This window comes from Gossypium hirsutum, chromosome A01 (genome assembly GCF_007990345.1).
Source record: "Gossypium hirsutum isolate 1008001.06 chromosome A01, Gossypium_hirsutum_v2.1, whole genome shotgun sequence".
Lineage (NCBI taxonomy): Eukaryota > Viridiplantae > Streptophyta > Magnoliopsida > Malvales > Malvaceae > Gossypium > Gossypium hirsutum.
In genome coordinates, this window is record NC_053424.1 from 111,432,323 (window position 1) to 111,448,674 (window position 16,352).

Genomic DNA, 16,352 nt, shown 5'->3' on the forward strand with positions numbered 1-16,352 from the left:
AAGATGAAGATGGAGATGAAGATGAAAGTGGAGGTGAATGTAATATCCCAGAATAAGTCTTAGGTGTTTGAGGCATGGCGAGTTGGTATTTTCCAGTAGGCTTGGTGAGTAGGGGTTCGCTAGAAGGCTTAGTGAGCAGGGGTTTATTAGAAGGCTTGGTGAGCAGGGGGTTTTCCAGAAAGCCTAGCGAGCTGGGGTCGCCAGTGGGCCTAGTGAGCTATGATTATTGTTTTGGGCCAAAAGTCAAAAGTAGGAATAGTCAAAGGGTAATTATACCAAAATTAGGAAGTCAGCTTACTTTTCTCTTCTTAAAACCATCAGTGCACATAACTTTTTCCTACTTCTACTGTGACTAGGTATCCTAATAACAAACATTTACAGTGTGTTTGGTTGAAGGTAATGGCTAAGCCATTACATGCCTATTACCAGCCTATTCTTTAGGCCCACTTAAACTGGCATTTGGTTCAATGGAATACCCTATTACGGGTGTACTCCATTCCGGGCTTAAACAGAGATTTTTGGGAATTTCTATTCTGTTCCCTCTTCACTGTTTAGCTAATCGTTGCTTGAAGAACCCTATTCTACCCTTACCAAAATTTCATCTCAAAAACATTCTCAATCGGTAGCCATTTCACATACCCTTCGACTCTGGCATTCCTCCCATTCATCCAAGGTTAGGTAAACATTTTTACTTCTTCTTCCTTCACATCATCTTCCTTCATGATCTTCCTTCTTCTTCCTTCCGCCATTCTTGCCTTTTCATTTTTTTTGGTACTAAAAAAATTCTCAAGCTTTTTGTATGTAAATTCCTACTTTTAAGGTAGCATGAATCTGATGTCTATGTTTTCCCTGTTTATCTTTTCTACAGCTTTTTGAAAGAATTTTAGAAATTCCAGCCACATGGCTTAAAGGAGGAGCCACTGGTGAGGTGCTTTTCTGAATTCACTTTTTTTTTTCCTGCAATTTTGTTTTTTTTCTTTAAATTTCATTGTTGACTTCAATGGAAGTTGCTGAGTGAATTTCATGCTTTACTTCCTATTGCTGAGTGAAATTCAAAGGTTAGGGCATTGCCAAGTCTTTTCTATTGCAGGCTTCCCAGAGCAGGTGCCATTGTTATCCAACCTACCTCTTAATTAATTGATAAAACCAATATTCCAACTTTCAGTTTTATATTGATAAGCAAAAAACTTGTTGCAGTAACTAATTAAGAAAAAAAAGGAGTTGTAGATGAACAAGGCGGAAGGTGCTGCTAGCCTGAGGTAGAAAGTGAAGCAGGCTTAATAATAGTTAGACTCTTAATAATAGTACTGCCAGTCATAACATGCAACCAAAGCTATCTCAGTCTTTTTCAAATAATTTGGATGGAGCTTCTCAATTGAGTTCATCTGACTCAGGGTTTGAAACTTGACTTTTCACTGTTCTTACATAGTCAAATCCAAAGGAGTTCCAATTTATTATTATTATTGTAGATGATTAGTTTTTCTTCGTCTTCTTCTTTTTATTTTTTCCCTTTCTTTGCCTCACTTTATCTCTTTTTTGATGTCTTCTGTTAGAAACAAAGCTGATGAGTTAGGTATTTTAGTGGGTAGGTTTTGGTTTGACAGTTCATTTTGCAAATGTTGCAATAAGTCATTTCTTATGTTTCACGAGTTCTTCATCTTTCTTGAAGTACCCATATCCGGATATTATGCTCGATAAACTTCCAAACCTTGTACAAGGATATGACTCTTCAAGGACACTTCACATACATGACAAGAAAGAAAAAACTTAGAAATCCGTGCAGACATATCAAGACTCACTCTCAAACCAAGTTTGAGTAACATAGGTCCTAGTTTCGTATAAGAGAGAATTGATTAGTTTTCCATGGTGGGTCTAGGATAAGAATTGATTTGGAAAAGATTCTGTGAAAGTTGTTGCATCTTTAGGGAGATATTTCCTCCTTTTTCTTCCTTTTACTTTAAAGAGAGTTCATAGAAATATAGCTTATTTGTGTTTTTGGTTAATTTATGGAAAAATATATGGAAATAAAAGAAGTTTAATTTAGTTTAGTTCATTTATTTATTTATTATATTTGTATTATCATTATTATTATTCCATGCTTATCTTTTCAATTCATTCAATATTTGAGTGTGATTCAACAGATAAGATATTTGTAATTTGTCAAGTATCCGAATTTGATCAAATTACATGATATTACAATGCGAATATTTGAATTTATTAAATATTTGAAATTTTAGTAAATTTTTATAGTTTTTTTGTAATTTTATATTTTTAATATATTATTGTAATTTTTTTCATTTTTAAATATTTTTATTAGAATTTAATCTTTATCCTTTTATTTTTAAATTTTGATTTATTTGTTAATATTGTTAAATTTGAAATGAAAAAGGTACTCACTTGATATCTATGTAACAAAAAAAGAAAAAAGAAAAGAAGAAGACTTTGTAATGAAATTAAATTTTATGGCTCTGCAAGAAACTTAATAGTATTCATATAATTGATTTTTTTATATTAAGGTTTTCTTTTGCAAGTTGTATATATTGATGTTGTCTGTGAACATCACACTAATCTTGCGTTAGTTTTGGTAATATTCTCTCATCTTTCTTGACATTTGAGACTGGAAAAAGTAGTCTAAGGTTTACTCCTCTGCCTTTTCATTTGATTATTTTATGTTCATGAATGATTTGCACTTGCATTGATACATTTAAATCAGTTAAACTTGAGCATTAGGTTAATGACCTAATCTTGTATGCGCTCTAAAGTTATTGATCTATCCATTTTTCTTCTTTGCAGGATATTTCAGCAAGTTTATGTTTCCGGGGTCAGAGAATATTCCTTCATAATACACGTGGTTGGTTTGGTGATGTTCCTTTAGAAGCTTCTGCAGATTTTGGCATCCACCCTGAGGAAGGAGAATTCCATCTAATGTGTCAAGTATTTACTTGAGCATATTCTAGCCAGGCTTTACTTGATGACATGGTTTCTGAATCAAATTGTGTTATTATACCAGAACTCTTTTTTCAGAATTAAGAATAAAGGTGATGCTGCTATAGGTGCTAAAGTAAATCTGGATTTTAAAGTTATTCAATAGGACTATTAGAGGTTTTTCATGCAATTGAAAGAGGGATAATCCCTATTGATAGTTCGATGGTCGATTAAGTTCTTTTCTTTGTAGCTTGAGCAGTTGAATACATGATTTCTTAGGTAGTATTTTTCGCATTGGTCTAGTTTGAGGTTTGTTAAGGCCATTTATTTAGGTTAGGCTTCCCACTTCCTCAATTTGCTCTATTTTGGATGCCTAAATTAGTATGAGAGCCCAAGATGTTTATTGTCAATTTATTATTTGTGACTTATAGCATTTTTACTCCTCCTTGTCAAGAAGTAGGCTTGTTCTATTTGTTTTAGTTGTTAATATTGTGCCTACATGCTGTTGGGAGTTTTGAGCAGTGCCATCACATATCAGTTACGTTTTGGGATTGCTGTAGTGTTATATTCAGGTTGGACTATTTTGTCTATTGCCAATCGATTTTGTGTTTCATGTTTAACATGATCTTCATGTTTCCAAAAAGAAAAAAAAGAAAGTTTTAGTTAAAGTTTTAGAAAAAAAGAAAATTTAATTTAGTTAAAGTTTATTAAGTTTTAGTTATTAAATAAAATATAAGTTAAATATGTATAAATATTTTAGTAATTAAATTTTAATTGATGATGGACCGATTAGAAATTTTTTCTAATATCTTATCTTTAAAAAAAAAAGTGCCACATTCTCAATATTTTCTTTAATTTTTACGCAGCAAACTATTTTATTTGGCTTGGAGTTTAGTTTTTAATTATATCCTATTGTTCATTTTTTCTTTGACAGTTTGGTGAAGTACTTATTTGGCTTGTTTGATTGGTTCCTCACCCAGAGTTGAGCATCTTGTATTCACCAGCTCACTGTAAGTTCTATGGCAATTAAATTCTTTGATTTTGTTTTATTGTTATTGAAATTAGTATTGGAGAAATGTGACCCTTTTACTACAATTTGAAGATATGTAACACTTTAATATCTTGCAATAATGGCTCGTCTGCCTTTAATAGTACAAAATGAGAGGCGTAAAAGAATTGTTCTTGCTATTACAATATGGTTGCAAATGTGTACAGTTGCGAGTTGGTTCTTAGTTGCATTGGGTGCCATTCATAGCCTGCATACTTATAGACCAAGGATTAGATCCTATATTTTAGATTTTTATGCAAAACGATATTATGTGAAAAGACTTGTATATGCTAGTGACGAGACGTATATTGAACAAATTAGGATGAATAGAACTACCTTTTTTAAACTATGTGAGATGTTACAAACTTTAGGGGAATTGAAGTCGTCAGGGAACATACTTGTTGATGAGCAAGTGGCAATGTTTTTACATATCATTTCTCATCACCTTAAAAATCAAGTTATCAAGCATCACTTTAATAGGTCCGGGGAAACCGTTAGCAGATCATTTCACAGTGTCTTAAATGCTGTTATACGCTTACAAGATGTGTTATTTAAAAAGGCAGAGCCAATTACAGCTAATTCTACAGACCCAATGTGGAAATGGTTTAAGGTATTGGAGTGAGTTCTATATATAGCTCGTATATAATTTAGTACATTTGGGATTAAATATAGTATTCTAACTCGAGATTTTATACATGTGATGTAGAATTGCTTAGGTGCTTTAGATGGAACCCACATCAAGATTAGGGTTCCAACAGTTGATAAACCTAGATATCGAACATGAAAAGGTGACATAGCAACAAATATGTTAGGTGTTTGTACACCTAATATGCAATTTGTTTATGTTCTTCCTGGTTGGGAAGGTTCTGTTGCTGATGGACGAGTTCTTCGAGATGCCATTAGTAGGAGACATGGACTAAAAGTTCCTCATGGTAAAATACAAAAATTAGAGAAATTTGAATTAATTTTTCAGATCATACTTTTTTGGGAAATTAACCATAACAAATAGTTTCTTTTTATAGGTTGTTATTATCTAGTTGATGCTGGATACATAAATTGTGAGGGATTTCTTGCGCCTTTTAGAGGACAAAGATATCATTTGAATGAGTGGCTCAGGGTTACCAGCCAAGTACTCCGGAAGAATTTTTCAATATGAAACATGCTTCAGCACGTAATGTTATTGAAAGATGTTTTGGGTTATTAAAACTTAGATGGTGAATACTTAGGAGTCCATCATTCTATCCTGTAAGGGTGCACAATAGAATTATTATTGCATGTTGTTTGCTCCATAATTTTATCCGAACCTATATGAGTCTTGATCCTATTGAAGAAGAGTTGGAGAAGGATTACCTAGTAATGTGATAGATGACAATGAACCGAATATCATAAATATTCATCCGTCAGATGCATGAGCTACTTGGAGGATGGAACTAGCCAACCAAATGTTCGATGAATGGCAAGCATCTAGAAATTAGTTAGGTTTAGGGTAAAAATAGTAAACGTTTAAGTTGTTTATGTTATTTCATATATCTAGTTTATGAAACTTTGGTGGTGTTTGAATTGTTTTTTTTTGTATTGTACTAGACTTGTTGAATGATAATTTATTTTCTTTTGATTCATCATGTGTTATAATTTTATAAAGTGTTGACCTTTTGATGTATAATTTTGAACTTAATTTTCATTTGCGTTTTTTCTTAAGATAGTAATGTCAGGTTTTTCCCAATCAAGTGTTTCTTCCTAAAGTTCTCAAAGAACCAAAAGGAAATGGGTTCCAGAAGAAGATGTTGCGTTGGTTGCTTGTATGGTCGACTTGCACAATGCTGGAACCTTTAATGCGGATACGAGATTCAAAGCCGACTATTTAAATGAATGAGAAAAAATGTTAGAAAAATGTTTTACCCAATGCCATGTTGAAGGCTAGACCTAATCTTAAGTCGAGGATTAGGACATTGAAAAGGGAGTGGTCAATCATATATGACATGCTTAGTGGAAAAAACAATAGCGGCTTTGGTTGGGATGAGCATAGGCAGCTTGTTGTTGCTAAAGATGCGGTGTGGAACTCATATATAAATATAAGAATTTTTTCAAGTCTTTATTATCTTATTTTGACAAAACTTATATCTAATATGAATTTCTCAATTTTATAGTCGTAAAGAAGCAGCTCAATTCAGACATCGGAGTTTCCCTTATTATGACCAACTTACTGCCATCTACGCAAAAGATCGAGCCACTGGAAAAGATGTTCAAACAGCTGCTGATATTATTGAAGAAATAAATGCTGAGGATGTAATTGCTACAAATACTCATGAAGAAAGAAACGATTTCCATGGATCCGAAGCTGATGTTTCTTTGGATGACATGGATCTTTCAGCTACACAACCGCAACCAGAACCGCAACCAGCTAGAAACCATGGTGATTCTGTATTTTCAAAGAAGAAAAAAAAGATTTCTGATGTAAGTGATTTTTCTACTTCATAAGGATGCTGCCGCTTTATTGGTGGAAAATATATGAACCGTTGGCCTTGAAATCAGTAAGGGTATTGCCTCCGAAGTGGTAATTCAACAAAAGTCAGAAATGACCATTCAAGAAAGTGCTCTGAAATTATATCCAACATTATGTGAAGTGGAAGGTTTAATTGAGGATGAACGCTATCGAGCATTGAGCAAAATTCCAGATCACCCAATGCAAATGCTCATTTTCTTTAGTTTACCTTATGCTGTGCGATTGGAATGGGTTAGAAGATTTCTTGCTGACCATTAAAACCATGATTGTGTTGATATTTTGGTAACTTTTTGTGTTTGTAATATTTGGATGGTATAATGACATGATAGAATGTCAGTACAATGTTGTAACTTTTTGATGTAAAATTTTAAAACATATGGATTATGACATATAAACTAATGAAATCATGTAACTTTTGTTAATATATGAATATTATACTTGGATGTGAAATATAATTCTCAAGTTATTTATTACTTTTTTAGCAATGAGTTTTTATTACTTCTAATATTTAATTATTTTTATTGTAAAATAATTAAATTATTTGTTTCATTAATGATATTTTAGCACATTAAATATATATTACAGTTTAAAAATAATAAAGTAGATTATATATATTTTTATAGTATTATATATTTTGATTTTTTAATTCATATAATAATAATTATATAAAGAATGTTATTAAATTATATTTTTTATTAAATTATATTCAATAATAATTATCTTAAAATATGGTTAAACTATTTATTATTTTGATTAAATTATTTTCAATAATAATCTTATTAAAATTTAATAACAATAACAATAATCATCTACCTTAAAAAAAATTCTGCTAAGAGTATTCTGGTCATTTTAGTTTTTTTCCTTATGCTATTACAACATCATTCCATTCAACCAAACACAAGAATACTATTACAGTTCTATTCCATTCCATTCAACCAAACAATTGAATTACTTATTACAGCTCTATTTAATTACAGCCCTATTCCATTACAGTGAACCAAACGTACTGTTAGTGTTTATAAATTAAGCGTTTTCCTTAAAAAAATCATCTTCTTTTGAATGAAAAAATTCTTTCAAATTCTTTCATCGATTATCTTGTTTTTAAGTTTCTACAAAATCCAGAACCCAGAACTTAGCTATTAGAAATTAATGTAAGACTATGTTTCTTTAGAACTCTTAAGAAGGTTCACAACAAAAGAAACTAGGTTCGCCAAAAGACTAGCATGTGCAAACCTAGGTACGCTTGTGTTTATGTGTGAGTTTTAATGTGTTTTGTCTATTAGTGGCTTGTGTATTTATGAAATTGAGAACCTGACAAAATCGTCTACAAGCAAAGACAAGGTAAAAACAGAACTTGTTTAAAGTTTTAGCAAATTGTTGAGTCTTTAGGGATCGCCATATGTATGTGCGAACCATAAAGTAAACCAAGACCTTAAGGTTTTATTCTAGGTTTCGAGAGTAAGTTTTTAAAAAAAATCTATTTTGTGATTATATATGTGTTTTTATGAACAGTGATATGCAAGCTCTATATTGCAAGCTTAATATGAATAGTGCTCTATGAGCTCTTCATGATTTGTGAGCTTTATGTTTTAAGTATATGTTTGGACACTATAATATTTTGAAACTATTGGATATAATGGAATGCCATAGAATTGTGAGTACTTACCTTATGTTTTGTGTTTTGGGCGAAAGGCCCTAGAACAAGTTAGAGAGATAATGGCATGTCGAGCTAAGCTCCACTCAATGTGACATGTTGGTGTGCTTGGAGTGTACTTTGCTTTATGTTACACTTATGAGACATGTTAAGACTCATTGAGTCATTCTGAGAAGTTATAAGGAGATCCATTTATCTAACAGGAAATAACATGTGAATAAGATTATAATTTCTGAAATATTGTGTTTTACAGTTTTTAAGCCATCTGATAGTAAGTGTTTACGGACCAAGTTTTGTGTAAGTATGGCGAATCCAGTTCGTAGCTCTATAACCTTGCCAAAGCTTTTGTTTAAACTTATGTTTTGTGCATGCTGTGTGATTATTCTTTCCTGTATATTAGCTGAGTTCGCAAGAGCTCACACATTCCTTTCTAAACACTGCAGATAGTTAGATCGCACGGTGAGTAACAGTAAGGCTAGTGATCCAGGCAAAGCATAAATACTAAGAAGGTGAAACAAGCGAACTTTGAATTAAAGGCAATGTAGGAATCTGCTTGGGCTTAGAGTACTGTTGACCTCACCCATTATTCTAGGACTTAGTTATTTTTATGATTTCTTTATGTTTTTATTTACGAACCGATAATACTTTATAAACACATATAAAATTTAAGAATATGAACGTAGTCCAGGATTGTTTAATTTTTTCTTAATTTTAAAAGTTCCTATTTAAGCAATTAATTTTTAAACATAGTGTTCGCCATATGCTATAGCCTAAAATATTCTAATCTGACAAACTTATGTAGAGTTCGCCAAATTTTCTACGAAGTGACAGGGTTGCCGAATTATGCCAAGTACGAACCGTAGTGATTGGCAAACTACTATCTGCGAACCTTTAGTTAGTTTTGATAAACTGTATAGGAAGAACCCTGCGAATTGTGTTTGCAATATCTAAGTACTTAAGAGGTGGTTCGCGAGACTTACCCTGTTTAAAGAGTCTTACTTTACGAAGACTTAGAATGCGCAAGCGAAGCAAAAGTGCGAACCCCAATGTCAGGTCAATGAACAACTGTATATTATTTTGAAAACTTAGGGTTTGCCTGTTCTTAATTCCTTTCTTCAAATATTGATGACTTCAAGAAAAGAGTAAGTTAGGTCCTTGTAAGCGAAGTAGGTTCACATGTTATTACCGTTGCATATCATGAAGCAAGTGAAGTGAGTTCACGAGCTTGTGCTTTCTTAAACCCATACATGTTGTTTTATTTTAACTTGTGGTGTGTTGGAGGTTAGGTTGGGTGGTAATGGGGAGTCACTTAGGTGGCTAATATGGCATTCCATAGCTCGGGTTCGGCGATTAGACCGGGTATAAGGTGTTATAGTGAAGATAAAGATGAAGAGCTGGAACCCCAACTACAAAGAAATCCTAGCATACATTCGGGTTGATAACGCTGATGATTTTTTAAAAATTTTTCCATGTAAACCATCATTTATTTTGTTAAATTTTAATTTGTATTATATTAAATTTTTCTATCCATAATGTACTTATTCCAATTATATGAGAAAATTTGTTTTATTGTATTTTACATCAATAATATACTCATTTACAATCTACGAAAAAAATTAAAAATTTTTTTGTGTTGTATTCTATTGCATCGAATATCAATAATATAAACTTGTTTACAATCTATGAAAAAGAATAAAAAATTTTGTTTATATTGTATTCTACTATATATTACATAAATAATATATTAATATTTATAATGTACCAAAAAATAGAAGCTATGAAAAAAATTAACAAATTATTTGTTTGTTTGTTTCTTTTTGTATTTCTATAAAAAAATAAACATTTTAATTAGGTCTTGTTCTCAATGTTGTCCCCAAGTGTGGACATGTTGGCTTAGTATGCCCTGGGTTCCTACAATAACTCCATAACCTCGGTTGCTCTATTGTAACACTCTGAATTTGGGCCTAGAAGTTTTGGGCCTTGAGCATGGGAGCGGTTGAAGGCAGCTTATAATATTCTGTTGTGCGTGAAAATTTCATTAATAAAGGCTTGTTTTAGTGGTTAAGTGTGCTGAGAAGTGTTGGAGAAGCGGTTCAAACCTGGACTCTAGCAAAAATTTTGGTTTAAGGTGAATCAAACCCTGGGTGTAGTAGGTAGGCCTTAAGAATATTGTTGGAGAAATTCTGACACAAAAAGCCTTGTGGCTTAGTGGCAAGTAGCGTGTGGAGCATTTAAGGGGAGGCATGGATTCGAATCCCATGGCAAGCAAAGAGCATTTATTTTGCTAACAGGGGGCGACAAGAGCTGGTGTTGAATTTAAACTCTGGTGATGGACGGATCCCACATCGGGAAGCTAACATAAGAGTGGATGCGAAGCTGGCTTTAAATAAAGAGAACCATGAGGAGAGTAAAGGTACCTTTCTTGGTTGATCCCTTTCGCTTTATGGCGTGCTCGTTTGGGTTGGGCGTCGGCTAAGAGTGCTTGGAGCGCGGATTAACTCCAGTCTCCTATCAGGTGTGTATTTTCTCGCTACTCTAGCTGTAGGATGGCTACTTCGGGCCATGTGGGCCCAATGGGCCTACGGGCCCAATTGGATAAGTTGTTTGATTGTATAGTAAATATTGGACTAGGCTAGGTGAATCTCATATCTGTGGCTAGATTTGGGCTAAAAGGGCCACACGAGCGTGTGGGCCCATTTGGGTCGAGAATAGGCTTTAAGGCCATTCGTATTGTTATCCCTATTTAGAATACTTTAGTTTACTAAATTACTAAAATACCCCTAGTTTGTAAAATTACTAAAATACCATTGGTTTATAAAATCACCAAAATACCACTGGTTTGTAAAATTACCAAAATACCCTTAGTTTACAAAATTACCAAAATATCCCTAGTTTGTAAAATTACTAAAATATCATTTGTTTATAAAATTACCAAATACTCCTGGTTTGTAAAATTACCAAAATACCCCTGGTTTGTAAAATTATCAAAATACCCCTAGTTTGTAAAATTACCAAAATATCCCTGATTTGTGAAATTACTGAAATACCCTCGACCTGTAAAATTATTAAAATACCCTCGACTTGTAAAATTACCAAAGTACCATTGATTTACAAAATTACCATTTTACCCTCAATTTACAAAATCACCGAAATACCCTTATAGGGTAGAAATACCGAAATACCCTTGTAGGGTAGAATTACTGAAATACCCCTGTAGGGTAGAATTACCGGAATACCCCTGTAGGGTAGAATTACCGGAATACCCTTGTAGGGTAGAATTACCGAAATACCCCTGTAGGATGGAATTACCGAGATACCTTGTGGGGTAAAATTATCATTTTGCCTCTAATGTGTTAAATGACTATTTTGCCCTTGTGACCAAGTGACTAACTTGGACTGTATGGTTGACGAATTTGATTGTGAATAAATGTTGGTATATGAATGACTTGACTGTGATTGTTTGATTCAAATATGGGCATGACATTCTGCATACATGACATGTTGCATGGGTTAGGATTTTGTACGGAGGAAGATCTGATCTGTTAGGATCGCATGGTTGCTTGACGATTGTGGATCCACCGAAGGCTTAAGAGCCGTATATTCGTACTGATTTGATAAGGTCGCACGGGTCGCCCAAGACGACTGTGGACCGATCAATGGCTGAGTGCCGATTATATTTACCCGAGGCTGTGTGCCGACTATATTATCATCGCTGATGGCTATGTGCCTAACATGATACAGCTACTGATGGCTTAAAGCCTTCTGATTATGGCTTTGTGTCAACCTACATATGGCTCTGTGCCAACCTGATTATGGCTGTGTGCCAAACGTATTTGCCTAAGGCTATGTGCCAATATATGGTTATTGACGACTCTGTGTCGATCACATTTACCTAAGGCTGTGTGCCGATTATGTTACTCTAGTTGATGGCTATGTGCCTAACATAATGCACTTATCGATGGCTTTGTGCCACGTATTCTGTTAAGTGGCTTTGCCATATTATCTGTTTTTGGTGGCTATGCCACAAATATCTGTTCTAGTGGCTCTGCCACAATATCTGTATCTGGTGACTCTGTCACAATATCTGATAACTGAGAAGCAATGCTGCAACTGTAGAGTGTAGGACTGGGTGGGTTGAGCTATTCCCCACATGGAGTGTAGGGCTGGTACGGGTGGAGTGTAGCGGTTGGTTATAGGCTGGGTTGGGATTGCATTCACATTCTGGTTTTGATTCTGTTACCTGATACTGATTCTGATTCTAGTTCTGATAATGTTTCTTATTCTGTAATGGGTTAAAGCCCATCTGGTACTGTCTGTTAAAATGGGCTAAGACCCAATTGATACTGAAACTGTAAGTAGGGCTGGGGCCAACTTTTAATTCTTTTATATGACTGACTGTTCCTTTTATATAGTATGGGATTTCACACTGAGTTTTCGTAAACTCACCCCGTTTATTAACCTTTCAGGTAATTTCCAGCCGTAGACAGATCGGGGCTGTGAGGGGCTCGGAGGAAGCCATACACACTGTTTATGTTATAGTTTTGATTATTGCTTTTAAATGTTTTTAAGTGGGTTGTAGTAAAGCCGTTGTAATTTTCTAGATTTCAAATTTGGAATTTTATTTATTGTTCTTATAATTGCTAGTATTAGAACACGGTTTTCCAAAGCAACTACTGTTGTTCAAAACATCACGTAACCGCAATTGTTTTTAAATTAAGCTTCCGCAACTACCAGGATTTTTTGCAAAGTTGTTAAGAATGTTATTCAGCTGAGGTTTTCTAACAAGGTTTAAAAGGGTACAAGGTTTTAATTATTAAGAAGGGTTTTTAATGGAAACATGGTTTCCGAAAAACACTTCAATGTGACACGCCAGATTCGAGCCAAACTTTCAGGCCGGGTTTGGGGTGTTACATCTATCATCTCCCGAATATTCATATTTTCGTGTATTCGATTAGAATTTGGCCGACTTTTTGGCTAGCGATGCAACATAATATTCGGTACCAACTCGAATGGGGCACTCAAGACAGATCACCATATACTTTCATTTGGGATTAATAGGAATTCAAATTTTCATACTTTATGTATGCGCTTTAGCTTATATGCTTCGTCAACATAGCTCATACAGTCCAGACATGTCGAGGCACATGCAACAATTGCATGTGTGCTGTTGGAAAAAATCCAGTTTGAAAATAAATTTCTTGCACAGTAGAAAATTAAAATTTTGAAAACCGACCCAGTTTGTGATATTTATAGCAATAAATCCTAAACCGAAATCGTACCTGTGTTTTCGGATAGACGGATCATTTCCATTCCCAGCTTTCAACCATACAATCTTCTGCACTATTCTCGTACAACAAATTGCTTCAAGTATGGGCTAGAAATAATTTTCTTTTCTTTTTGGGTGAAAATAAAAATTCTCTCTTGTTATTTCGGAAAATATATTTAATTCTTAGAGAAGAAAAATCTCTCTATTTTTGGGCCGAATAACAATATCTAAAAGTTACGTGTATTGCCCTACCGGTGCCATCTATTTATAGGGAGATGTAACACCCCTCGCCTAACCTAGTTGTTGGGTTCGAGTTACGGAATGTGGCAGTTGTTGCTGGAGCAACTAGTGACGAAAATATTGAAATTAAACCATTCAAACATGCAAACATTTAAAAATTTCAATCCTTACATGATCAATAAACTTTCCCAAGACTCAATTAGACATACAAAAACTTAATTGATAATCCGTACATGAGATAGGACCAAATTGTGAAATTTTAAAATTTCAGAACATGTACCGATATCCCATGAAAGGTATCGATACCAAAATTAGTTTTGAAGTTTGGAAAATTCACCCTTAAATTAACATGTATTGATATTAGAATTATGGTACAGATACTCTTTTTATAAGTATCGATACCAAATTCTAGTATCGATACTGTTTTGTGATTTTGTTTCTTCTGTAAAAACTTATCAAAGGCCATGTGTATATATACCTTTGTAAAGTATCGGTACCTTAATGTAAAGTATCGATACTTTAGTTCGATATCGATATTGTTTTGAAATTCAATATTTGAAAATTTAACTTAAAAATACTAAGTACTGATACCTTCACTCGTGGTATTGATACCTCAATACCAAATATGTCAAAATATTCCATTTTGGTCCCTTTTGATGCCGAAAACCAAAGTAAAATAAAATAATGCTTAAAACACCCTATAAACCTGCAAAAAATCAAATAAAATCTTACCAAATACCACCAATCAATACTTTCTCAATCAACTAAACATTAACATCAACTAAACACTTAGATACTTCATTTTCATCTATAACTTTAATATCATTGAAGCCATATATTAGCTATACCATTTTCAAGATCAAAACATACCATTTCTAACTTCTAAGATTCTCAAACATTCATATTTATATCATCATTTCATATTTTCATCATAGTCATGCTAATTGACTTTTAAACTTGATATTGTAATAAACATGTGCATACTTTTATATAACCATTAACAACCATAATTTAGCTTTAACCAAGACACATAACAAACCATCATCCAAATTAACACATTTATAATAACATCCTAGTACATGCCACATAACCAAGATTAAAAGCCAAAAGACTACCAAATTAGAGGTTGGGTAGTGTGATCTTCATGAAAATCCAATTGACAAGTTCCGCAAACCGACAATCTATAGAAATGGAAAAATAACTAAGTAAGCATTTTGAATACTTAGGAAGTTCATAGGTAATAAATAATAACTTACCTCGATATACAATTAATTTTATTAAACTAAATAATTGGACACAACATACTTGACATATCATATTCAATCAATAGGTGAGTTCATCATAAATTGAGTCATATAGAAATTCAACATTCAATAAGCTAATCAACTTAGTACCATTCACATAGAGTTCACATTTCTATACCATATACATTATCAAATCATCATATACCATATGAGCACTAAGCTCGTAACATGTCATTTTCAATTCTCTTTCCATTTGTCAACTAGCCTGATGAACTTTAGTAAATAAACTCAAATACACGAGTAACTAAACCACACCAGAAAGCACCGTAGTGTTAAATAGAGAGCACATAAATCTTAAGCAAAGAGTACTGAAGTGCTAAGCAGAGAGAACTGAAGTGCTGAATAGAGAGTACCAAAGTACTGAAAAGAAAGCACAAAATTGCTAAACTCGTACAAGCGCGCAAATAACCCTATTGGCATGTCAACGGTATCTTAATCGTTTATTAAGTTCACGCGGGCATTAACACTGTATTCGTAACATTTTAGTCACTGTAATGTCATCATATACATATCATCCCAACATAAAACACTTATTTATAATTTACTCCATGCCTCACCTTTTTGTTCCAAATCGTAACAAGCTCAAAATTACATTTACACAAACAATTTCATAAATCAAACGTATTTAAAATTACTATTACATATAATTGCACCATATGAACTTACTTGGCAGAAACAACAATAACAAGATGTCAGGGATAATTCATTCCAATTTATCAACTCCAAATACTTTATAACATGTTATTTTATGCATATGATAATTCAATTTCATTTTTTGAGTTTCCCTAAAATTTTGCATTCTTTTCAATTTAATCCCTAAAATCAAAATTTCTATAAACCTTAAATTTGAGCTTTAATTTTGAAATCGATATCAATTACATCCTTCTATAGCCCGTTAATATCTAAAATTATAGAAATTTAATATCAATTTTAAAATTTTTACACATTAGTCCCTATGTTCAAAATTAACAACTTTCACTTTACAAATTAGTTCTTTTATGCTTCTAAGCTTAAAATCTAACAATTTAATACCAAAATCTTCAAGAAATCATCAATGTTAACTTTTGAAGACTTTAACAGTTTTGCAAAATAATACATAGATCAGCTAAATCAAGCTCTCGGAATCTAAAAAATATAAAAAATTACAATAAAAAGACTAAAAATCACTTACTAATTGAGAGCTTAAGATTGAAAACGTTGACACCCTTGTTCCTTTCTTTTCTTTTGTAAGGAAGAAGATGAATATTCAATTGTTTTGAATTTTCCTTTTAATTTTATATATATACTTATATTAGCTTTTATTAATTATACTTAACTTAACTAAAATATAATTAACATTTCTTAATCAAGTTTAATATAAACTAATGAGGACATACAACATTCTGCACTATCTATAAAAAAAAGTGTCTAAT

General features: G+C 32.9%; 1 protein-coding gene across 7 annotated transcripts; it reads left to right on the top strand.

Moving 5' to 3' along the window:
- The first annotated feature begins 497 nt into the window (after window positions 1–497).
- On the top strand, window positions 498–6,735 carry LOC107925372 (uncharacterized). Of its 7 annotated transcripts, XR_005927088.1 has the most exons (6): window positions 498–678; window positions 869–928; window positions 2,794–3,038; window positions 3,860–3,935; window positions 5,677–6,024; window positions 6,121–6,735. XR_005927088.1 is itself a non-coding variant. In XM_041113480.1 (2 exons), the coding sequence occupies exons 1-2, from the start codon at window positions 5,948–5,950 to the stop codon at window positions 6,449–6,451; spliced, it is 408 nt and encodes a 135-aa protein (XP_040969414.1). In that variant the 5' UTR covers window positions 5,513–5,947; the 3' UTR covers window positions 6,452–6,735. The 7 variants fall into 7 exon arrangements, 1 of the variants encoding a protein (XP_040969414.1); XR_005927096.1 differs by lacking the exon at window positions 5,677–6,024 and having other exon boundaries at window positions 501–673; window positions 869–923; XR_005927091.1 differs by lacking the exon at window positions 6,121–6,735 and having other exon boundaries at window positions 502–678; window positions 5,677–6,114.
- Window positions 6,736–16,352: the final 9,617 nt, after the last annotated feature.

Bases quoted from the DNA above. Each gene is read 5' to 3' on its own strand.
- LOC107925372 (XM_041113480.1), top strand. From the start codon at position 5,948: ATGACATGCTTAGTGGAAAAAACAATAGCGGCTTTGGTTGGGATGAGC. The intron at 6,025-6,120 runs GTGTGGAACTCA...TCAATTTTATAG, and splicing joins TTGTTGTTGCTAAAGATGCG to TCGTAAAGAAGCAGCTCAAT.